This window comes from Pezoporus wallicus, unplaced genomic scaffold (genome assembly GCF_028554395.1).
Source record: "Pezoporus wallicus isolate ANWC-B61680 ecotype Strahan unplaced genomic scaffold, APGP_CSIRO_Pwel_v1 contig_3876, whole genome shotgun sequence".
NCBI classification, from domain to species: Eukaryota; Metazoa; Chordata; class Aves; order Psittaciformes; family Psittacidae; genus Pezoporus; species Pezoporus wallicus.
Window position 1 is genome coordinate 1,065,368 of NW_026636085.1, and position 25,538 is coordinate 1,090,905.

General features: G+C 37.6%; 2 protein-coding genes across 5 annotated transcripts in view; both read left to right on the forward strand.

Annotated features, from left to right (window-relative positions):
• Positions 1-25,538, forward strand: part of LOC130593674 (metabotropic glutamate receptor 5-like) — a 254,570-nt gene that overhangs the window by 99,769 nt on the left and 129,263 nt on the right. The window contains exons 7-8 of the mRNA XM_057399013.1: positions 22,720-22,818; positions 23,064-23,313. Of these exons, the coding sequence (XP_057254996.1) occupies positions 22,720-22,818; positions 23,064-23,313 (349 nt within the window). The remainder of the gene's footprint in view (positions 1-22,719; positions 22,819-23,063; positions 23,314-25,538) is intronic.
• The window catches only part of LOC130593681 (metabotropic glutamate receptor 5), a 255,284-nt gene that overhangs the window by 98,604 nt on the left and 131,142 nt on the right, over positions 1-25,538 (forward strand). For all 4 annotated transcript variants that reach the window (XM_057399023.1, XM_057399025.1, XM_057399026.1 and 1 more), the window contains one exon: positions 23,064-23,313. In XM_057399023.1, the coding sequence (XP_057255006.1) occupies positions 23,064-23,313 (250 nt within the window). The remainder of the gene's footprint in view (positions 1-23,063; positions 23,314-25,538) is intronic.

Consider the following 25,538-nt stretch of genomic DNA (forward strand, 5'->3'; position numbering starts at 1 on the left):
GCCAACTGTCCTTCCAGAATCTCTCTGCATGTGATAAGCAGCAAAGGAGTCTATTGGAAAATGTCAACCTTTCTAAATCTCCACAATGTCAGAGAGGAAGAGATACATTTAGCTATGATAGATACATGTCTGCATTAATAACCAGCATCTTTGCTGAGGAGACTCCCTTAAGGATGCTATGTCCACATCAGTGAAATGCCCTCAGACTAAGATGTACTACCTTGGCAGCTCTTCTGAAGTGAAACACACAAAATCTGAGATGATGATGACTGCCAATACATATTAACAAATAACACAATAAAGGGATATGCAGCCACAGAAACTGAGCTCAAATAACACAGACATTTGACAGACTCAGTAATGCAAGACAGCTCATTTAGTGGGAAGGCTGAAAGTCTGTCCTGAATTTACTTTGTGGTCTATTATTCTAGAGCATTTCTGCTAAGGTCAAGGATTAGTAAAGTCTATAGAGGCTGGATAATCTAGGCATTTATATTCCAACACTGATTGTCTCTTTCATTAAGTGGTTTTATATGACCTTGAAAAAGTTTATTTTTCTGGGTTTCTATAGAATGTTTTAAAGCATATCTATAGGGGTTTAAAGGCATAGTAAATAGTTAAAATGCTTTCACAGCTTTAAAGGCAAACATCATACCTGTTCTCATAGATATGATACAAACATGTGGTAATCCATTCTTAGACTGAATTGACCTGTATCTAGGACTGATGAAAAAAAGTATTTTGTGATTCCTTAGCTCTTTTTATTATCTTGGACAACAATGAAGGAATGGAAAAACAACATGAGGTTGGCACAGCCTTGGGAAAGGGAGAAGGTAAAATATGTTCTGCCTGTCTCATGGTACAGAAGAGGCCTCAGAGTATACTCAGTAAGCCAGTCAATGTTAATGTACACTGATCTCATAAATTACCAATAGTCCTATACAATGGTATAGCAAACACTGGTTTCAACAGATTTCCAATATGAATTTAATTCAGGTGTTTAAATGAAGTTATCTACTTTTCTGTACATGTTGTGCATTTATAATTCTAAAAGACTCTTTAACCAAAGCAGTGTTCAGACTTCCAAAGTGAATTTTTACCCTGTATTTTTATATGAGACAATTATGATGCTTGAAGAGAAGCTTGATTTTTGTCTGAGTTGCTTATGTACAAAATGTGACTTCGACATCCTGCTCTGCAGACAAAGATGGTACAACTCAGGTCACATCATGCAAGACATACAGCTTAAAAGGAGAAAAAAAAATAAGGGAAAATTTCTGAGAAAGGCCTCACATTTCAGGAGTTTATTCTGAAATATCTAATGGTGGATTCCTGAAAGATGATGAAATCCTTTGGAAGGTCACAAACCCCTCTGTAGCACCATGAATTGAAACAGCAAATTTTGTCACAGAGGAGCTCCTAGAAAGGTTTTTCTGCCCCTGTTTACTTGTCAAAAATCAGGAAAATATTCCATAATCATATTTATTTGGTTTATGACTGTTATTTGACTCTGATACTTCTGGTTTTATTCGTCTTCTTAGAGTACTCTCATTTGTTCAGGTTGAACCATGAGATTGCATTAAAAGTATAATAAACTTGATTTTTACAAAGTATAATGGTATGTTGAAAGATGACAATGATTTTAAAAACTGGTTTAAATACTGGTTAGTAGTTCAAACTGGATATACAGCATCTTCCCTGAAACTAGATGGGGGTTTAGATCTTACAGAGGTTTTAGCAGGTTTTAGATCTTATATGGTTTTCTACACCTACAGCAAGCACAGGGTTAGAGAGTACATACTGAAGTACGTGCTTTCAGCAGTTCCTGTTAGACTAGCCCTTATGCTATTCTTCAGGCATTGTTATTTTTTTCCCCAATGGTATTGCAAAACAGGTCAATTTCCTCTGCATTATATGGTTGACTGATAGATTAATTATTTAAGTCTTATTGCAATTGATATTGTGGAATGGTCTTTGAAGGCCAGGTATGTCTCTTCTGAATAATAAACAGAAATTAAGCAGTTGATTATCTTCCATTTTCTGAAACCATAATGCTTTTCATGGTGCTATGTGACTAGAATAACCACACACCCCTCCATTTTTATCTAACTCTGACTTCTCTGATGTGTATTAATGGCTAAACCCTTACTTGGCAGTTGGGGGTAACAGGTGGAGTTGGTGATCCTAAAAGTCTTTTCCAACCTAGTTGATTCTATGATTCTATGATTAATACAGAAACTGCTGAATCTGGATGTCACACCTGCTAAAAATAAAAAATACTCTGCTTCATTGGCCTTGATGGAGAGACATCAATTTGATGGATGGACCACTTGATGGGTAAAGAACTGGCTGGATGGCCGCACACAAAGAGTTGTGGTCAATGGCTCAATGTCCGGCTGGAGACCAGTAACGAGTGGTGTCCCTCAGGGATCGGTGTTGGGACCGGTCTTGTTCAATGTCTTTGTTGCAGACATGGACAGTGGGATTGAGTGCGCCCTCAGCAAGTTTGCCGATGACACCAAGCTGTGTGGTTCGGTTGATACCCTGGAGGGAAGGAATGCCATCCAGAGGGACCTTGACACGCTTGTGAGCTGGGCTGATTCCAACCTCATGAAGTTTAACCATGCCAAGTGCAAGGTCCTACACCTGGGTCGAAGCAATCCCAGGCACAGCTACAGGTTGGGCAGAGAAGAGATTCAGAGCAGCCCTGCAGAGAAGGACTTGGGGGTGTTGGTAGATGAGAAAATGACCATGAGCCTGCTTCAGTGTGCACTCACAGCCCAGAAAGCCAACCGTATCCTGGGCTGCATCAAAAGGAGCGTGACCAGCAGGTCGAAGGAGGTGATCCTGACCCTCTACCCTCTCTTCTGAGACCTCACCTGGATTATTGTGTGCAGTTCTGGTGTCCTCAACGTAAAAAGGACATGGAACTGTTGGAGCAAGTCCAGAGGAGGCCACGAGGATGATCAGGGGCTGGAGCATCTCCTGTATGAAGACAGGATGAGAAAGTTGGGGCTGTTCAGCTTGGAGAAGAGAAGGCTGCGTGGAGACCTCATAGCAGCCTTCCAGTATCTGAAGGGGACCTGTGGGGATGCTGGGGATGGACCATTTGTTAGGGACTATAGTGATGGGACAAGAGGTAACAGGTTAAAACTTAAACAGGGGAAGTTTAGAATGGATATAAGGAGGAAGTTCTTTACTGTAAGGTTGGTGAGACAACCACCTGGAATGGGTTGCCCAGGGAAGCTGTGAATGTTCCATCCCTGGCAGTGTTCAAGGCCAGGCTGGACAGACCCCTGGGTGAGACAGTTTAGTGTGAGGTGTCCCTGCCAATGGCAGGAGGGTTGGAACTGGATGATCTTAAGGTCCTTTCCCACCCTAACTGTTCTTTGATTCTATGATTCTGTGATTCTATTTATGTGGCTTGTGTACATGACTATCTTAATTTCTCCTGTAATAGAATTAATTTTCTTCATAGCAGCTGGTACAGTGTTGTGTTTTGGATTTAGTATGAGAATAATGCTGATAACACACAGATGTTTTAGTTTTTGCTAAGTAGTGCTTACTCTAAAGCACTCCCTTTCCCATGCTTTGACAGTGAGGAGGGGCACCAGATTCCTCTCCCCAAACCATCACGCATGTGTGGTATTTAGTTGCCTTCTGGGATTATACTACTACAATGATCCTTCTCAAAGATTTCTCTGATTTTCAATAAAAAACTAACAGACAACTAATCAGATCAAAGATCTGGGAAGCAATGGGCTGTGACAGTTTATGTACTCTGCCAATAGCTTAGAGAAAGCATTTGGGGCATTTACTTAATCATAGTGTCTCAGGTTTCAAAGCAATGACTATAAGAAAAAAATTAACATTCATTTTTAACTAGCATTTAGAGATTCTTGAGTGACTCATTCAATGTAAGAAAAATTATTACTACTAATTATTATCAATTTGGGGAAATAAATTTAGTGTTGTTTTCTTCATGGTTCAATTAGTTCATTTCCCATGTTTCTGGGTGCGATTTTTCTTTTTACTCTATCAGTTGGAGTTATTATTCTTTCATTTCAAGAATGGTCTAATTTTATTCAGTTTATTTTAATCAGCTTTATTGAGTCTCTTTTTAGAGTTATGTTGATGCTTATAACAACATCAGTACAGACTAAAGGTTCTTGAGGATCATTAAATAAATGGAATTGGACCAAAACCCCATTAGCTTTTACACCTGAATAACAATGCACGTCCTCATGGGATTGATTGTGTTTGTAGGCTACTCAGAATGAAAATTAACTTCTTTTTATAGCCCACAAAAGTCATAATTTGGAGTGCCTCAATTCCATTCCTCTGTGTGGACTAGACTCTGGAAGCTGTATTATTTAGATGGAAAATTGCTAACCAATGCTAAGATTAATAAACAAGTGACAAATAAAACTTGGACTTCAAATCAAGGACAGGAGGAGAGACAGGAAGAGCAAAATGCTGTTTGATGCCTTCATCTAACCAAATGTCTACAATATAAATGCTTAAAGTTATAAGAGAATCCTAGTTCAAAAGGCTACAAAGGAATCAGTATTTCTGGTACCGCAAGAAACGGGTAAGCCTGGGTGGCTGAAAGCAATTCCTTTCACCCAGGCACAAAATGAAGTGTGCTGTTTGTCTTTGGACAATTATCTTGGATGTGCTCTGTTCCTTGACCCCCAGCACTTCATGTAGCAACTAAAATTTCCAGTAACTATGGCCAACTTTTTCCACTTTTACATTACCTGGCTTCCATGTATGTAAACTCTTGGCAGGCAGTGTTGATGAAGAATACAGAAAGTTCAGTGATTTCCCCAAGTTTCTCAAGGTGTCCATAGTAGTACTTGAAACTAAGCAAAAATCAGACATAATTTATAACCACAATAAAATCATTTTCCCCCTGGTCTTCATGGAAGACATGGTCAGAGATACAGATTTATTTTGTATGTAGGGATCAAAAGGACCATTGAAAGGAAGGAAGGCTTTTTAAACTAAAGAATATTGTAGTTTAACCCACCAGGCAGCTAAACACCATACAGTTGTTCACTCAGTCCCCCTGCAGTGGGATAGGGGAGAGAACTGGGAAATAAGCTAAAACTTGAGATAAAGTGTCCTGGGTTTAGTAGGACAGAAAACGAAGGGGAAAATAATAATGCTAAAAGAATATACAAAACCAGTGATGCTCAATGCTATTGCTCATGACCTGCTGACGGATGCTCAGTCAAATCCCAGGCAGTGGGCCACCACCCCCTGGCCACCACCCTGAGTTTTATTGTTCATTATGGTATCATCTGGTATGGAACATTCCTTTGGTCTGTTGGGGTCAGCTGTCCTGTGTCACCTCCCAGCTTCTTGAGCCCCAGCCTCCTCATTAGCAGGGCACGAGAAGTCTTTGACTTAGTGTTAGCACTGCTCAGCAATAACTAAAACATCAATGTGTTATTAACAATATTCTCTTTCTAATCCCAAACACAACACAATACCAGCTATTAGGGAGAAAATTATCCCAACTGAAATCAGGACAAAGAAGTTTCAGGGAAGAGTAGGTATATCTGAGGAATAAAAATTTATGGAAGGAGAGTTTCTGAAGACAAGATCAAGTGAAGAATCAGATAAAAACACAAGAATGCGCACCTTTGATAGTAACGCTGCTGGATATTCTTCATGACTATATCTTCTATCTGGCTATAAGAAATACAGTTTAAACTCAGCAGTGAAAATAAGCAGAACAGCTATTAAGTAATAATACAACATGCTGCTTTTACAGACTGACAGCACATCTTCAAGGCAGAAACTGCATTTTATTTTGCTTTTCAGTCCATCCACTTGCACACTGTGGCTCTATTCTTTCCTATTTTCAAAGGAGGGAATTCTATATTAGAAATTCAGATTTCTATGTAAAACATTTTTTTTTGCTTTTATTTTTTTTCCTTCTGTTATCTTCCATTGTTTTTCATTTTCTCTAAATTTTGCATCTTCCTGTTCCATCACATTTTGAACACTTTGAGACTGAAAGTGTGTTTAGTTTGTATTCACAGTGATTAGTATGATGGACCAAGACCCTTTGATCCCAGCTTATGTGCATTACAGTGAAACAGATAATAGCCAAGCAGCTGTGAATGATAACAAATGGTGAGCAGCGTCACTAATCCAGTTCTAGTTGCAACAGATGATACAGACCACACTTTCCACAGACACAAACAAAAATCTTTCTCAAGGCTCTAAGATCCTAAGTTGTTCCCTTGCTATTCCCCTGCTACTTGTTTGCTGAGTATTACATGATTATTTTCGCAGTAGCCCAGAATGCAGGAGGCAATTTGCTATCTGCCCTCTGTCATTAGTTCAGGATCTGTGCCTTAGAGAAAGGTAAGGACTCATCATGACATCTTCAAGTGATGCTGTATTACCCAGCTTTGCAAGGACATTGCAGCAAGACACCGTAGCAGATACTCTCCTAGTCATTACATGAACATCAGATTAGAGTTGTGATTTTAAGCTGTAGACCTGACTAGTAAATTGATTATATTAAACCTTAAAGAAAATAATAATGCCTTTATATTAAATCTGAAAGAAAACAATAACTCCCTGTATTTTTGCTGTTCTTAAAGAGAATTCTGAAGAATTTATTTTGACCAAAAGCAAGTAACAAATTTTGTGGAAACAAAAAAAAAGTTCTTTGCTTTTGTTACGAAAGACAACAACAAGCTGATGGGAAAAGATCCTTTTTTCTTTGAAACCTTCAGATGCTGGAAATCAGCTTGGAAGTTTCATGGGAAAGTTTCAATACATAATCTTTCCAAAAGAGGAGAGGAAGTTGCAAGAAATCAGACTGGTTTCAGAACAAGATATTCTCACATAATAATGTATTATAGACAAAATGGGGATAGAAAAACATTAGTGGATACCCAAATAAACCCTATAAAGCACCTAGTGCACTAGTGAAAAATAAAAAACAAATGTAGAATTTAATTTTCTTCTTTTGTAACCCACAAACAGAAGCAGTAAAGACAGATGCATTTTGTTTGCAGAATTTCAACCAGGATTTGCTGCCTTAAACTGCTTATAGCGAGAGGGAGTCAACATAAAATCATTAAGCTTTATGCAGGAACTATACCCAAAAGCAAAAAAAGGGTCATTAATATTGCAATACAACAATGATAAGCTGACAAACATGAGTGAGTTCACTCACACAGGAGCACAAATAAGAATGCACCTGAACATTTGGAGGCTAGCAGGCATTGTTGCAGAGATTTTCCTCCTGCCAGCCTTGTTAATGTTATTTTTACTTATGAACCTAATTTATACAGCCTATTGCAGCCTCTGGTTAAAATTACCCACATTATTCATGTACTTTTCAGAATTAAAAATCATTTCACATGCTATGGGGATAGGGATCTTTGCAAAGCAGCTCTTCATATACATACCAACAAGCCCACTGCAAATGTTCTCAAACATATTTATTGGAGAATTAAAGCTGTTTGCTTATAACAAATTGGAAATCTGTGATGCAGAAATATTATGCATAACCTTTTAAATCAGATTAACTGGTGTTCCTTCTTTTATACAAAAAATTCCATAAGGAGCATCTGTTCAAGGCACTGCCTGATGACCTGGCATCAGATCCAAAAGCTTGCTGCTTTCTGCACTAATTTTTGAATCTGTTCCAAGTGGGAGCATCATTACTTAAACTCAAATCTATTTTACACTGAGATTAACATGCTGTGATACCTGCTCATTGTGGTCCATTAGTCCTTGTACGATTTGAGCAGTCAGCTGTGGTGTGTTCAGCGGTGCAGTCTACTCAGTTTGAAATGCTAATACATTTCATAGCATCAACATTCAGCACTGCTGTGGCCTTTTTTAAGCAAACACACCATTACAGTTGATGGGGCAATTAGAAAATAAAAGAGGGCTGAAAAATCAGATAAGTTTGTCACAGGAACTGACTTGGTTTTAAAGTAGTATTTCTTTGAATTTAACAAGATGAATATTTATCATGAAGGCAATATAAAAGCTGTTGGGGATATACCTGTTTAAGACTGAGGTTGAATAACTGTGGGGGCAAACTGCAAAGGAAAGCAATGGGGTTTTCATGTCCTCAAAAAGAATGGAAAATGAGCTTCAAGGGAAGGATCCAGGGTGTAATTGTTAAGTACCTCAAATATGGAGGTGATGTCTGTCTTTGTCTTTATGGTGAAGGTTTGTTTAAACTGCATAACATAACCTAGAATTAAGTTTGAAAGATGAAATGTTTAACTGAGGTTTAGGATCCAGATTCATGTATGTAAAAGACTCTAAAAGCAACAGGCACTTTGATCATACTGAAATAAGAGGGTATTTTTTGACCTAGTTGCTTAAATTGAAAAATAACTAGTCTGAAGGGATCATCAGTTTACAATAATGAAGGATTCAATAATATCTGCCTGTGGTCCAACTAGTTAATAGTGGTTGTTTAATTATTTAAGAATGGCTGAAGAGGAAAAAATGTATTTCCTTATTGTCAGGAGGGGTACTGCAAGGAAATTGCATAGCTGACAAGAATCAATGTTTTCATTATTACTTTTGTAAATTACAGGTTGGTCTCTATATTACAGCTATGTTTCAAATCAAACATTTGTATTTCTTGCATCAATAATGAAAAATTAATCTCTGCACTAATTTCTTGCATAAGTGTCACACAACACTGAAATCATAGTAGATGAGAATAACCTCAGTTAAAAGCTTCACCTGTTGACATGAACTTCTGGGGAAAATCTGACCTGATATACCCCCTTTCAAATCCAATCACAAATAAACAATGCACTTGTCTAATGAGGACTTCTTATATGATATCCTCTCATCTTTGTACTACAAGACAGACATGCGAATTGACCTTATATTTTTTATATATCTATATATAAATAACTTATCGAGGTGTAGTCAGAGAAGATTGCATTGATTAAAAGAAATAACACTGCAATATATTGGAGTTGAGTGTGACAATAAAATCCACTTGTTTCAAATTTTTATAGTAATTATGATTACATTTGGCTAAAAGAAAAGTAGTCCTTAGAAAACCCTGTGTACCTCAAAGAAATAGTTTGAAGAGGATTCCAGTTCACTTAAAATTATTCAAGCAAAGTCAATTTGCCACTGATTATTCTTAAATGACTTCTAGTTTGAAGTTCTGTTTCTTCTTCAGCTTAAACAAGTGATCAAAATTCAATTAACAGTTTTGGCTGTGACTTCAATAGGGAAATGGATAACCAGTCCCTCCATAATAAAACCATTAAATTTTGAGAGCTGGTTCTGAGCAATCTAAAAGAAGATAAAGGAGGCAGTTTATCACCTTTCATTTACAAATTATCCTTAGGAAGATTTTTAATTAATATTTTCCCCTAATGCACAGTCAGCCAGTGGAAGGAACCACAAAAGCTCACAGAAGCATGGGAGGTTTCCCAAAATAAGCAAAGATATTCTAAATAGACCAGTTCTTTCACTGTAACTTAATAGTCTAAAATTTCCTAACCCCAGTATTGGATTTGTTCTCTGGCTCAGTTTCCTACCATTAATTGGGAGACTAAATTGTTTCCTTGCTGAAGCTCTCAGTAGAGCTGGAAATTTATTTTTAAGGGTGAGAAAAAACTTTTTTTCTGTTCCAAAAATACATTGAAAATTAGGTCCAAAAATACATTGCAAATCAATAAGTTTTCCCTTGTGAGGAGAGGAAGGGATTTTCTTGGAATTAGATTAACAATTCAGAAAGGAAAAGTATTCCTGTTTTAGTCAGTGGTTCAGTGCTGAAGGTACTCAACTGGTGAACAGCAGATATGGGCTTCAGTCCTCTCTTCCCAAGGAGATATAAACCCCAGATCATTTAGCATTTAGGAGAATTCCATGAATTTAGGATGAGAAGCTCTAGGTTGTGGTGTACTTAAACTAATTTGCTGATGGTCTTCCATTTTGTTAAGAGCACAGCCCTGTCTGATTCTGGAGGAATAACCACAAGATAAAAAAACTTATTATGGTCTGGTGTGAGGTGTCCCTTCCCATGATAGGGGGTTTGGTAACAGGTGATCTTAAGGTCCTTTCTAACCTAAAACATTCTATGATTCTGTGATTCTATGATACGCTTTTCAACTCTAGTCACCTCACCTTGAAAAATAGATGTGTAAGATAAGTAGATGTATCACTTCCTGCAGATGGAACTGTAGATTGCAGTCCACTTGTTATAGGTGGAGCACAAACCATGGAGTGCCCAGGAGGATGACTGTTAATATCCCAACTAATAGGGTTGAGATCCTAACCAGAAAATGCTCCAATGCTCCTGAGGACAATCCATCTGTCTTTCTTTTATAAGTAACCAGTTGCCTGACATTTTTTTTATTCCTTTTATTTCATGTATCTTTACTTCCGTTCTCATTCTTTGCTTTTCTTGTGTAAGTAGAATTGCCTATTTTAGAAAGTAGACTTTCTTACCCTACCTTTGTGTCATGCTCTACATACTGAGGTCAAGTCTTGTCCAGGGTCAGACCATTATGAAAATTGATTGCTGCTGTGGTGTAGTTTGATTTTTATGATCTCCATTAGTATCTGAAATCAATATAATGTGCTAAGTGTATATGTGACGAAAAGGACTTTGACTTCCCCAGTCAGCCCTCATCTTTATGCCTGATGGGGAACACAGATGATATTTAACCTGGGGCTAAAGTCTTGGAGATGGGTGCAATTCCTTTGTATGCAGTACTAAAAATAATCCAGAGACACTGGATGGCTTGGTTTTGTTTGTTCTTTTATTTATTTTTGTTTTTGTTTTTTTTTTCTCCATCCTCCTGGGATTTACCCTGGGGAGGGATTTACCCTGGGGATTTTTATAAAAGGCATTTTATAACGCTTCATTGTTGATAACACTGTCACCAAATTCAGTATCAGGTGTTTAAACAGCTCTGTGAGCTTTTCAAGAGCCTTGTGAGTTAGTGGCTTTGGAAAGGTAAAAATGAAAACGAATCTCTGAGGAAGTTTAAAAACAGATGGAGGAAAAAAAACCCTTTGATATCTCAGTCTATTCCCTGCCGCTTCTTCCTGTGTGCTCCTTTGTTATAGTTCGAAGTAAATTTAAGTCCAGGCAGGTTAGGTTTCAGATCCATTCATAGAAACACAGACGGAAAGTCTTCTGCCACAGCCTTTTTGACCTAATTGTAACCTTTGGATATACCTCTAAAAGGATGTAACCCTAGATATCTTTCTAGCCTTTTTAAAAATATATGTCTGTTCTGGAATTAAGATTAAAAATAGCATCATTCCTATACTTACCATATCAACTCCCATGACAGCTTCTGGCATGCTATAAGAGAACATCCTGCTGTGCCATATTTTGTAGTTTACAAGAGACTGCATATGTAAAATTGAGAGTTTTCTTGATATAATTGGTCCACAAAAAGTTCTGGGAAGAAGGAAGAAGTTAAATATGATCAATGACAGCAGTTAGCACATCACATGAGGCCATCAACTTTGCGCTGGAAAACCTCACAGTCTTCTGCTCTTTGGCCTAAAGCTCCTCCTACCCATGTATTTCCAGGAGAGCCCAGAACACTACAATAATTGCATATGGTTTTAAATGCCCCTCTAGGCAAAACCTATCTGCACTGTTGCTGTTTGTAGGCGTTTTGCTGACTTTTTTCCCTTCCAACAGCTAACAATGGCAGTGCCCAAAACACATTTCCTTTACTGTCAATGGCAGCCTTGAAATCATGCCAATGAAAGGGCACTTTGACAGAGATCCAGCTAAATGAACACAGACTGATTGTCCCGAATGCTCTCAACATTCATTAATCTGCCATGCCAAGTGCCAGTGCTGATCCTGAAAATGCTGAAACGTACAAAGTAATGTCAACTATACTATAACATCAGTTCCCCTTTGCTCTATCCCTGTTCCCAACAGTGGCATTCAGGTTGTGCAGAACCTTCTTGAGGAGAATATATTTCTTCATAAAGAAATAAAGCATGGCTCCTAAACATGCTGCAAGCGATTAGAGAACAAGTCTACTGTTCACCTGGTTTCGTAGTCTGAACCTTATCCTGAAAATAAACTTGTTTTCTTTTAAGACACGGATAGAGGAGGAGGCTGGCTTTTTTATGTTACATCCTAGTAACTACAATATGCTCCCAGGACACACTGAAAATTTAGGTTTCATTCCCTCCTTAGCCTGAGGTGTTCAAACTCCTATTCTTCAGTTTCCAAAAAAAGTGCTATACTCGTCACTATATAAGCTATTTTTCTTGGAAAGAGGGTGAGAAAGACGTAATTCAAAAAAGATGAGACCACAATCTATCCATCTTAAAATGACTTTTCTGATCAAAAAATAATTCAGGATATGTGACTCATTTGGATGTAGAGATATCTTATACATACTGGGAGACTTGAATGTGATGAAGACTTGATAAATAGCAACAATTTGAAATCTACGCAGCAGTTGCTTAAGGATTTTAGGATTGCATTTTGTTCAAGTACCTAAATTCTGTCATACTCTACCTCATGCGAGAGTAAGTAAAGGATAATTTGGAAATTATAGAAATTTCCAGATATTAGATAATGATAAATTCTCAAAACATCTGTTTCACCTACTTTGCCGAATTGATTGAAATGATGTTGAAGACTTTAATGGCTCTCCTAGGGAAATTTGTCACAAGTATAATGTTCCAACAAACTGAAATGAGGTAACACTACCTATCTTGAAAGTGAAGAAAGAGCTCATCCAAACTAATTTAACTTCAGCAACAAATAAACAATTATTTGCAAGAAATAGGCAATTTTCTTCTGATATCATAAAGCACAGTGTGCATTCTTCAAAAAGAAATCACATCAAGTCAACCTAGTATCCAGTTCAGAGCATTTGTGAAGAACAAGTAACTGTATTTAAAAATCATCAATTTTTTTTATTATCACATATGAATGTTCTTATAAGCACACTAAGAAGATATGAATCTAGATTTCCTTATGTTAGATTAACAACTGACTTTAAAGCTTTATTGAGATTGTATTTATTTCTCACTTGTTAGCTTTCCAACAACACAGCCAAGCTTAATGGCTTTCTTAGATACAACTTGAATAATTTTTAATTGATGTTTCCAACACTAATTTGAATTATGATAAACAGGATATGGTTATTAAATCTGTAAACAGTACTGTGCTGGATGAAGCTGCTCCTAGAACAGAATAATCCAGTGCTTAAATACTGGATGAAGAATGATCAACTGAGCAACCACTGTGCAGAAAAAACAAAGACCTAAAAGATTAAAATGGATACAAGCTAAACTTGAATCAACGTCATTCCATTGTTACAACAGGCAAATATCATACAGAAAGTATACAAAGAGGTAACCTGTTCTAGAGATATCAAGTAGTATTTCAATTCTACCTTGCTCAGGAAAGATACAAGATGGAAAACCACCATATCTTCACAAAACTTGCACATTATCCTGAATGGACAACATGAACTAATCTTAGATCAACCACAAGAAAACTGGAAATGAAAAGAAATGTGGTAAACAGGGTCATCAGCTTAAAACTAGTTTTGCTTAACTTTTGTCAAATAAATAAAAGACAAAAAGAAATGGAGACATGGTGGCTGTTTTCAAAACTGTTAAGATGAGGCACTGGCTCAGGCTGCCCAGAGAAACTGCGGCTGCCCCATCCCTGGAAGTGTTCAAGGCCAGGCTGGACGGGACTTGGAGCAACCTGCTCTAGTGGAAGTTGTCCTTGTCCATGGCAGGGGTTGGAACTGAATGAGCTTTAAGGTCCCTTCTAAACCAAACAATTCTAGGATTCTATGATTTCTGAAAACATCCATCTGAGAAGTTATTCATCCATTTGACAAGATATACCAGGATTAAATTGAAAGAGGACAATAGAAAAACAATTTAAGAACTGGGGAATTAAAACTTATGAAAAGACTAGTTTGGCTTGGAACAGATAGTCCAAGGCAGTGATGAAATCTCCACCACTGTTCTAAAACAAACAAACAAACAATATTTTGTAATTAATTAATAACCAACTATTCTTTTGCCTTAGAACAGCTTATTCTGAAATTCAGGAAATTGTACTGTTGCCTTCAACCTTGTTCTGTTACTATATTTTCCTTCTTTCGTTTCTGCATCCAAAAGCTAAGGATGGTAGTGTCCTATTTGGTAATATCCTCTGAAGTTAGAATTCGAAGTCAACCTGTACTCCTAACACTTTTCGAATATTCTTAAGATTCAATCTTTACTACCCACCAAGAGGAAAAAATTACCCAATAAGCGTTTAAAATAAGACTATCTCCAAGAAAGTAGTTAGTCACACATTATAGGCCTTCTCATCCTACACAGTATACTGAAAGAATTATTAATATGCCCCAAGAAACTTCATATTATCCCCCTCAAAATCTTTTGACAAGCACTCCAGGGAAATGCATGGAACTGCCTTCCGGGTACTACTCTGAAAGGAGTGAGGTCTATCAGAAATCCATGAATAATTAGAGTTCAGATCAGGAGTCATGAAACCCACTCTTGTACCAAATGGACTTGCTGATATGAATGTGCATGATCAGCTGAAGAAGTGAAATTAAAGTGCTTTCTTTGGAGTAGTCATGTCATCGTCTACAATTTCTGTGGAAAATATTGGGTGTTATTATTAAAACAGATGTTAGATAGTGATTGTTGCTATAATAAGCACAATATAGTTATTGTTACAACTAAAATGCAAGTTTTTGTGAGGCAAAATTATAAGTTGTCATTCAGTCTGCTCAACATAAATGTAGCCCTCATTATTGCACTTATCTGATTCTCTCAAGCTATAATACATTTATTCTCACACCACCATTGTCAGGAAAATGTTTTTACCTCCATTTCATACACTAAGAAATAAAAGAGAAGAGAATGGCTTACCAGGAGACTCAAAAGATGAATTGAAGGCCTTCAGAATCTATCTAATCCCTGAATTATGTTTCTTTTTCCCTTGATGACTTCTTGTAGTGCTTAAATACAGCAGCAGAATAGGACATCAGGTGGATTTCAGAAAAGACCAGCTGCAATCCATAGCACAATTAAGAATTAATATTACATGAAGGTATGTTCCAGGTTGTGAATATACAGAAGTGAGATGTTGCTAATGTGTATTAATATAATATAATTAATAGCCTAAGCCAGAACTGGGACTTGGTCCAAACACCAGTGAAGAAGCCCCAGGTAGCTGCATTCCTTGGGGATTCACTACACCCACAATGAAGAGGTGGTTACTGGCTCATAGCCAGGCTTCTCCCTGCAGCCTTCTTTCTGACACAGTATTTGTCTCTGAAAGGAACAGCCTCCAGTCTAGTACTGGCAGTCTCATGTGTCCTCATTTCTATCTGAAAATCAAACAAAAAAATGAAAATGAAAGAAAAGTTAAGAAGATCCCTGGAGTCCACCAGGAGCTGTGCTTTCATTAACGATTTCATTTTGAAATGAAAGGATGAAATGACAGAGGAAATATCCGAGGGGACGGTCCTAGAGTTAGGTAGATTGAACGAGCTATTTTGCAAACAGAAAGTACAGAAAATTTTTAATCTAAGTCTGAAAACCAGGAGCAGCAGACAGAGATAGCAGCAGGTTCCTGAAAAAGCTGTCAAGCTTAAAAATCCTTTAACAGACATTAGCATCACAGAGGACTTCAAACACTGCTCAGTGGACAAGGCCACAAAGCCGCAGACACACCACTTAGCAGGATGGATCAAAGGAAGCATACAGAAAAGGCTGTTTCCAGACTGCTCCCTTTTCTCACATAGCAGCAGTGTTTAAATGAGACTTTCTTTTAAGTTATGAAGTGATCATTTAAAAATAAACAGAAGTGAGGTGCATTAAACTGTGAAAGTAGGTCATCATTTTCTTAAGAGGAATGCATTTATTATTCCAAAATAGCCAAGAGAAGATGAGAAAGAGAAGAGAAACTTTGGTATCAAAGTGATACTTCTGCACTCTCTCAGATGAGGAGATAATGAACAGATGTATTTAATTTAATTAAGTACAGTTATGTTTGGTGTATGTTGTGTCTTACTTCCCTAAAACAATGTAAACATTAGTTACTTAAACAAAGACCTTATGAATGAAACTGGTCTAAATACCTCTGTATGAAAACTTCTGGTTGGAAAATACTGAGTAACTGAAACTTAAAAACCTCACAGAAAAGAGCTTAATTAATTTCTTAATTAAACATGTTGAATTTATTTTTAAATGTCAAAACAGTTTAGTTCATTATTTTTGAAATGAAAATATTTTCCTAATTCAAAATGCATATCTTGGTTTTATTACATCAACCGAAGTAATATGAGGCTTATATGAAATGATGAAGTGGTCAGTATCGAAATTAAATGTTATAGGATCATCAAATTATTTCAATCAGACTAAATTGAATTTTAAGAGGATTAGAAGTGGTTTTTTTTTTTTCTTATTAGCTAATATTTTTGAGATTATGAAGATGTTTCTTGTCTTCACATGTAAATAACTGAAAATCTCAAAACTGTTCACAGAAAACAAAATGAGGCTTATACCCATGGCACTAATGCTTCCTTTTATTGACACATCTTGTAGCATCTTCATCTATCAAGTCACCATGAATACAGGCAGTTGGGTCTGTTTTATGGACACTTAGCAATAGATAAATGCTCTTCGAACAGCTTTCACTCTGAATAGAAAAAATAAACATCCAAAGAAATAGATATATTAGTTCTCCACAATCAGATAGATAGCTAAGTACCAAGTCCTAAATGCAGTTATCAGTTTTTTATGTCCCTTATCAGGCCTTAGCTGTTAGATCACGCCCTTTGAATCACTTTGAGACTGTCTATGCTTAAGGAAGGCAGGTACAGCAATTTTAAAGATAGAGTGGGTAGCATTCTTAATTACTGAGGGAATATTTGCCCTGTGTTGCTCCATTGCTGTTTTCTAGTTCTCTGATACCTCTCCAAGACCAGCTAACATTGCCTGGCTACTTTGCTTAAGAAGGTTTTGAAGAAACCTTCCATTGACATAATCACTTGCTTCTCCATGAGGAACAACATAAACCTTCTGAGCAATTCCTGCCAAAGAGCATAACCTCACAGCAAAACAACTCTGGTGTAAGACCTGATTGTATATAACAGGACATATTTTCATCAAGAGGTTTGCCAACGTGGTGGCATAACGTTCTGTGCCACAATTCTGCTGTAGCCCTATGAAAAAGCTTCAGAACTGCTGGTTTGATGTGCAGCTCCAAATGAGCCATGACACTGGAAATGCAACATGGTGTCATGCTGAGGAAAACCTAGGGAGACTTGTTCCGAGTTGTTCTTTCACCAGGGCAGAATTTGGCTACTTGTGTTCAGAATATTAGAGACTAGTTTACAAGAAAGAGTAGTATCCTTACAAAAGTGTGTGTGTACGTATATATATGTGTGTTTCCATTAAATTCAGACTTTCAAATTTACTGTCTTCTGAAGAACGAGCTCACAGGCCTTGAATTTGCTATCTAGCACTCCAGATAATTGAACAGCCCAGTCTCTGAACGTTTATTCAGGAAAAGATCTGGTTGGAGATGTTTAAGCGAAATATTATTTGAGGAACTATTCTCATTTAAGGTATTTTTTTTAATGGGCTGCTTTCAAAATGAGCTTTTAATTTTATTTTTTGCTGTTTTTAACATAATACTTAATTTAGACATTCAAATCCTATTTTAAAATAATTTAAATAAAACATTGTGATCAAATGAAAATAGTTTATAATAGGGTTTTTTATCACACAAACAACTCCAGAATTTCAGGCACATTTGATTTGATTTCATTTGGTTTGCACCCTTTAGAATGAAATAATGTTCTATTGTCTTGCTCTCTTTGCAGACAAAACTGTAACAGGGAGGCTGTGATTTTGATCATATCAATGGCACGCTGTTGCTGTAGGAGCTCAAAGGATTTGTTATTATGTCCCTATTCATACAGTCAAGCAGTTAAATATGGACAATATCTGTCAGTTGGTGCTATTGGTATTTTGCTATGATTAGTTTGAACTGCAACAAAGAAACCTCTAACGCTTCAATGCAGGAAACACCCCCGTATCCTTGACTTTCAGGAAGATCATCCTGGTAATCAACCAAAATGTTGCCTTACATAAATATCTTCTACTACTCCCACATGCATTTTAAAAATTATAGCTACTTAGATTTTTTTCAGGTATTTCTGGCAAAGTTCATCCTATTGATGTCAATGAAAGCTGGTAAAAAATGAAGCTATCTATTCCCCACATTGCCTGAGAAACATCTACTGAGAATTGTAACCTGACTTGGCTTCTTTTCTGTGGCTCAGATACACCATAGAATATTATCCTGTGTTTTGCTCTTCCTTGCCCATAAGTGATGGTAGCACTTCTACTTATATAAATATGCTTTGTGCTAGGTGGGATTATTACCAGCTAAAGTAACTTCTCTACCAGAGAATCTGTGGCTGCTTCATCCCAGGAAGTGTTCGAGACCAGGTTGGATGGGTCTTGGAGCAACCTGGTCTAGTGGAAAATGTCCCTACCTTTGGCAGGGAGTTGGAGCTGGATGATCTTAAAGGTTCCTTCCAGCCCAAACCATTCTGTGATTCTATGATTCTAAATGAATGACATAATACATTTCTGCAGTTTCACTTGAGTCTCCTTTTGCTTTGTGAATTTTTGCTGTGACCTGCCAGGAGCAATGTTACATCCTAAATATCTCCTAAAGACTAATTCTCATCTATGTTCACTGAAACTGCCTTATAAACCAAACCATTCCCTGATAATAATTTGCAAGTGCAGCTACAGCTAATGATAAAAAACCTCTTCTAATAAAAAATATGTGATGCTGCAAAAATCTCTGGACAGAAGAAAACAGAGTTCATTATTCTGTTTGGCTGTAGGGACTTTTAATCTCTTATTGATAACCTTTAATGTGATAAAGCAGATGTCAGTGTATTTTGTTTATTATTTTAAGATTAAAAGCCTTGTTAGTTTGCTGTGTAATATAGATAAGATCTTAACAGTTTATGGTTAGTTAGTTTAATTGGCTCAACCACTGGTCAGGAGGAGCAGCAGGAGTAGCCTGCAGTTTGCCTGACCCTTTTCCATTAGATTCAAGTATTTTTGTGTACTGTGCTATATTAAGCTTCATCTGGAAAAAAAGCACAATCTGTTCTTTTTAATCTTCCTAATAGTTTCTAATACTGATTCATGGGAAATGGAACCAACAGATCGTTGTAGTTAGACTGTAGGTGGGGATGCATATGCTTGAGTTTTGAACAAAATTCTAGATCCAAAGCAGGGATACATGTCTTTTACATGGTGATGCAATCAGATTTGGTTTTGCACATGAAAAGACATATACAAGTAAGTTTTGAACTAGGTTTAGGGCCAGATGTTCAGGTAGGCAACATGCAGGATTCAGGCTGGCATTTGCAAAGAATCCAGCTGCCAGTTTTTGCCATGAGTATAAGGTGTATTTACAGAAGCCTTCAACAGCAAGCAGCTCTGATTACCTTGTCGATAGACAAGGGGAGATGAACATCCAGTAAAAAACTGTGATACCTCCTACAGCAGAACCGGTCACAGTACAGGGATACCGTTTTCCAAATGCTGAAATGGGGAGGTCTGAAGGTGGAGGAGGAGCTGAGTAGAGATTGATCATACTTCAGCTGCACCTTGTGTTATTTGCTGAGTCTTTTCTGGAACTGGAACTAGCCAAGCAAAAATAAACCAATCCCTTCCTTCTGTTTAGTTTTTCCTTGGGAGTTTTCTTTAAATTTTAGAGGTGGAAAAAAATAGCTACTTGGATAAATTGCCAGGATGTGGGCAGCTTCCATCACAGGGGACTCACAGAAGACGTTGCTTTCATTCCGGCTTAGCAGTTCTGAATTAATTTTCACTTGGAAGTGAAACTACAAACTCCTTCTCAGAGTCAGGCTTCCTAAATCCCCACTTTGTCCATCCATGTGCACAAGCAGTAAAGTTCTTTTATCTTTCTCCTTGTGACATAGACCTAGCTGAAGTGTGGGAACTGTCGTGTCAATGGAAACTTGTTCCTGCTGTGGTAGCTTTGGGGGTACTACAATGGGTATGCCACAGTTCGAGAATCAAATGTCCATGAGGAGTCTAGTTCTGCACAGAAAGCATGGAGATGCTCTTCCATTGTGAACCTCACATCTCATCCTTAAGCAAACAATGTAATACAATTTACCCAGGTCCCCATTCTCATTCCCTTCAAACACATGCAGTTTTTTCACAGAAGTCATCCTAATATGTGGTGCAAAGGAGTTTAATAGAAAAGGTTTTCTTTTTCCATCAAGGAGTGTCCATTATCCCGACAGTATAGCTCAAATTAAATATACGTACCTCATTAAACCTCTTGCACAACAGGGGAATTCACTATGAATAATTAAGTAGAGTTTAATCAGCAACGATCATGACAAGAGCTCCACTGGTGTATTTGTGCGTGTCTTGAAGAAAAGCTGATTTCTGTTTTCATCAAATCTCCCTTGAGCTCATGCCATACAGCTATAGTTTTCCCCATTGGAGAACTCAGTCACTCTCAGATTTGGACTGCCAGGATGTTTTCATTCCAAATGTTGAGAACACCACACTTTACTAAGTAGCCTTGGTAGTTTAATATATTTCCCCTCATTTTGGATGACACACTGCTTTCTGTATGGTTTCACAAAATCTCCCTGTTTGACATATGATGAGACCATGGCATTTGTGCCTGAGCAGCCTTGATTTGACTTGAAAAGAATTAATGCGCTTTGTATTCAATGCAAGACCTACTGCTTTTCGGAGGTGTAATTAAACCTATTCTCAGCTTTATAGAAAACATCAGGGTAACAGTTTGTATACTTACAACATGCTCAAGAAAAGACTGCGGTATCTGGAACTTTGAAGAGATCCAGGTCTGTAAGTCAGTTACACCTGACCAGGAATTTATCATTGACAGCTTTTTGGCAGAAAATGAAGCCTTCAAAATTCCAGTATCTTTGAGATATATTGTGGGACAGCTTTACCTCAAATTTTCATTTTCTATGGCAAAATTTGATATGGTCTCTTTTTTTCCTTTTTGTTTTCTGTTATTTATTTTCTGTTAGGAAAAGTGAAACAGAACGTTTAATGCTGATCCAGATAGACCTAAATGACAAAAAAATTAAACAAAATAGTGTATTTCCTGTCAAACAGCTTACTTTAGGTGGCCTTTGGGAATGGTGGGAGTTACATGTGATTGACCCCCATTTTTCCTTCAGACTGACTTCTGAGGTTGCATCTTTCAAGAAGCACCACATTTTCAACCTCTAGCTGAACTGCTTCAGTGTCTCAATGGAATCACCTGATGCTTACATATTACAGGAAGCACAGTTTGCCCTAAGAGGGTGACACATAGGGAAGCACTGGGCTCCTGCTCTACAGCTCCCAGGTAGCAGTGCAACAACTGAATTTAAGAATCCTATGACATTTTGTCCAGGCACAATTTGCATAGTAATGGGTTTTCCATCAGGCCTAAGCACAGCAGAGAGGAAAATGAACATCATATTAGCTAAGGATTTCTCCATTCACATTGCCATTCTGGTTGGATGCCATTTGGAAATTTCAAGGTCTCAGTGATTCATTCCTAATCACAGAATAATGTGAAACAAAGACAATGGTGTTTCCTTTCTTCTGCTCCTTGTCTCTTTTGGCTATTCATATTGCAAGAGCATCAAGTTCAATACTGTTTTCATATTCATGTACAGTGCTAAGCATGATACAGACTTTAAACTCTAGCCTCAGAGCAACAGGAACAGCACCCCAGGTGGGCAATCTGAATACTTGATGGCTCCAAATGTCCAAGGTCACAAAAACAGATAACAGTCCAAATCCATTTTTTATATTCTCACTGCTTCACATGCATTTTCATTGTTGCTGTGCTTATATTCTTGTAACTATGTTGGTAAAAGTGTTTTCCTTATGGATCCTTCAATTTGTAAACTAACAGAAATAAGTGAAGGATCAGCAGTTCCCTGAAACATCATTACTTTAGCACTCTCAGTCTTATTAATTTACTGAGTGTGTTTCTATTACTATTACTGAGGGGTTAAGGCAATATTCTGGAGAAGGATTTCCTGCCTCAAAGGCCTCCTTCTTTAAATGAGACATGAAACAGATTTAGACAGCCAGATGGAGGAGCACAGGCAACCAGAAAAACTAGAGACATCCTGGTCAGGATGATTGTCAGTGGCATCAGTACACCCACAGTGACTTTTATGTAGGCCTGGCAATGAAGACATTTTCTATGGTGAGACACATTTAAGAACAATAATGTACCTATGTTAATATTTATTACCAGTTTATCCCATAAGGAAGATTGAAAGAAAATCTGAAGTTTTGCCTGTTGGGTTGGTAGATATTTCATTAAAAAAAACACCAACAACCAACCAACCAAAATCCACACAGAAGTATTCTTAGCTCATTTGTGATCTTGTGATCCCTGTAATGCTAATCCTCAATTTTGCTGCTTATTCTCCAGAAGATTTTTCTTCAACTGAATAATTTTTATCTTTCAGTATAGTTAAAAACTTGTTGCTTTTCAGGTTGAATTATGAACAAAGTCATGTTGTTAGGAATCATTGTTTTATTTTGCTTATATTTAAAATATTACACCTAAAAATTCATTCTGAACGTACATTTTTAACTTTCCTGAAGTAAACCCCAAAGAACTTTTCCACATTCAGTCAAGAGAATCAGAAAAGATTGCAATTTATACATACATTGTTGTACACCTTGTGGACCAGATCCTTACAGGTATTGAGGTACCTAATGGTATTTGGTTTCAGCAGAGATGTAGGCAGAAGTGAGGTTTCTAAGACAATTTGTTGATCATGACTTGAAAATGTAATTGATAAAAATGTTAATGCTCTTTTGTTAAGATTGATACACTGATCACTGTGCAGATATGCTGCATATTCTTTAAAATATTTTCTGTTTCCAAAGCAAGAAAAGCTTCTTGAAATTTTAGTACATGCATATGTGTCTCTGTTTGTATCTAGGAAACTATGGTGAAAGTGGAATGGAAGCTTTCAAAGACATGGCAGCCAAGGAAGGCATCTGCATTGCGCATTCCTACAAGATCTATAGCAACGCTGGTGAGCAGAGCTTTGACAAGCTGCTACGAAAGCTTCGGAGCCATCTGCCCAAGGCAAGAGTGGTTGCCTGCTTCTGTGAAGGCATGACTGTGAGAGGTCTCTTAATGGCTATGAGGCGCCTGGGACTGGCCGGAGAGTTTTTGCTGCTGGGCAGGTGAGTAATGCCGTGCACTTATACCCAGCCTTTTCACTGAGCAGGGCAAAATACCATAAGAGCAGTCCAGTCAAGCATACGCAAAGCACATACTCATGGTAAAAGGACAGAAAGCTACGTCAGCCATGTCATAATGGTACATAATCTACAAAGACATGCACTATTCTCATGACATGCCAGGCAAACTCAAAGCTGCTTGGCCAGTCTTAATAGAATTGTATAAGGGAAAGATGACACACAAATGTTTGATCTGTATCATCTATTTTGAGTAAGTGTGCTAAGAATTGCTGATACGGCCTCTGGGTGCACCTGAAATAGATCTCCCCAAGACAAAGTTTGTTAAGCATCGTTTTTTCTTCCTGAGCCAATATGCTGACATGTGCATACTGTCCTAAAGGCAATACATAGGTAATTCTTTCTCTCAGATCAGTGATATCAGTAGTTCCTTCCATAACTGGCAATGAGAGAAAGAAAAACTGCCTCCGATGTGTTCACACAGCAGAAAAAGACCCTCGGCTAACAAAATCAAAGATACTGATGTAAACCTAATGGGATCTTTGTGTTTGCCATGTATTCAACAAGCAGACCTAAGAGAGATGAGAAAAAATGATGTTTTGACCACAAAATGGCTTTTACAAAGACCCTCCTTATGACCAGCTTTGGTGGAAATGCCTACTTGCCAGTGTTTTAGAGTAAAGCAGATCAAATGCCACCTCCACTCTCTCTAGCTAATGCTACAGGACCTTTGTTGTTTTCTTTTATCTTAAACACAAGAAATTGTCAAATCTCTGCAGTAGCACCCAAATTTAAAAGCACATAAGCATCATTTTCGAAAAATATGCTGGCCCTTAATTCCTCCAGACTCCAAATCACACGCAATTTTGTATGGAATTTGTTTATGTATAGCACTGCTAAATTTAGTCCTAGGAGATGCTTTTATAAATAAGGACTTCAGGGACTGATGATTGTGAATAAGAATGGAGCTATACAGCTTAGCTCTTCAAAAAAGAAAGGTCTAGAGGGAAGTGGATTTGCTTATTTTCAGTGAAAAATACCTGTTTCTAACTACAGCCAGAGCTGTCATGCCTAATTATAAGAAAGCTGTTATTCAGCATATGACTTCCATTCAGTAAATTGAAAGTGATATCCTCTCTCAAAAGTCTAAGCTGTAAACTGTTCCAAGTTAAAACAAAAATCCTTAATTATGTCAGACCAATTTATGTGTGTCCATGTCAGTACTAAACAATTTGTGAAAATAATGCACATGAACTGGAATAGGTGTTTTTTCTACACTTTTTATCCATTAGCAGAGATTTCAAGGTAACGGTTGAGAAATGGCTACTCAGATATAGGTTAACCTGTCCCCAGCCAGTAGCTATTGAGTACAGATGTAAACTAATTGCACTCATCGTCACCCAACCAGATCATTCATATGGCTGCACCAGACAGCTGAGAACAGCTGGAGTGATGTAGTGTCTCTACATACAGCTCTGCACTTTAGAGATCATAAGGATCTAGGAGCCTGCTATCTCCTTTCAATAGATTTAGTTCAGATTTGGCACTAAAACCAGCTATAAGCCAGAAATAAAACAACTAGTTTTGTCTACCGAGGACTTTTGTTTGGCTTTGAGTCACCCTTAGTCAGGAGAGCTGGTTGTTTTATGGCCCTGCAGTGCAGCAAGACTCATGCAGAATGTGGGATGTCATGGAGCAGTTATGTTCCACAAAAATGTAAATTCTTACAGGAAAATGTTGTCCTTCTGCCATGCGATAATCTCTGGGTTTCACAGCAGAGTAGAAAGAAAAGGAGGGAACCTGCAGAAAGACTTCTTGATGTAGATGGGACACATGTCAATATTGTCATTGTCCTTTGATGGCCTGAATTCCTGTAGGGATTTAAAGCTTTGTTTTCCAGACCTTTGATGTAGTATGTGTCCTCTTGGCTTCAGCTGTTTGGCTCTGTTGGCTACAAACATTTAACTGTTGGTTCAGAGCTAGGCTTGTTGGTGGGTTCTGTGGAGAACAGCCTAAGGCGCTGACCTGGGATGGATGTGACATCGACAAATCTAACTCTTACAAGCAGATTATGTTGGGGACTTTTTTGTGCATCACTTATGTAGGAGAAAAAGTCACTTACAGAGATTTTGAAAAGAATAGATGGTTCAGAGCACTCAAGGGGGAAAGAGCTACATCTGAAATAAAAGAAGGCTCATGCAACTAATTTC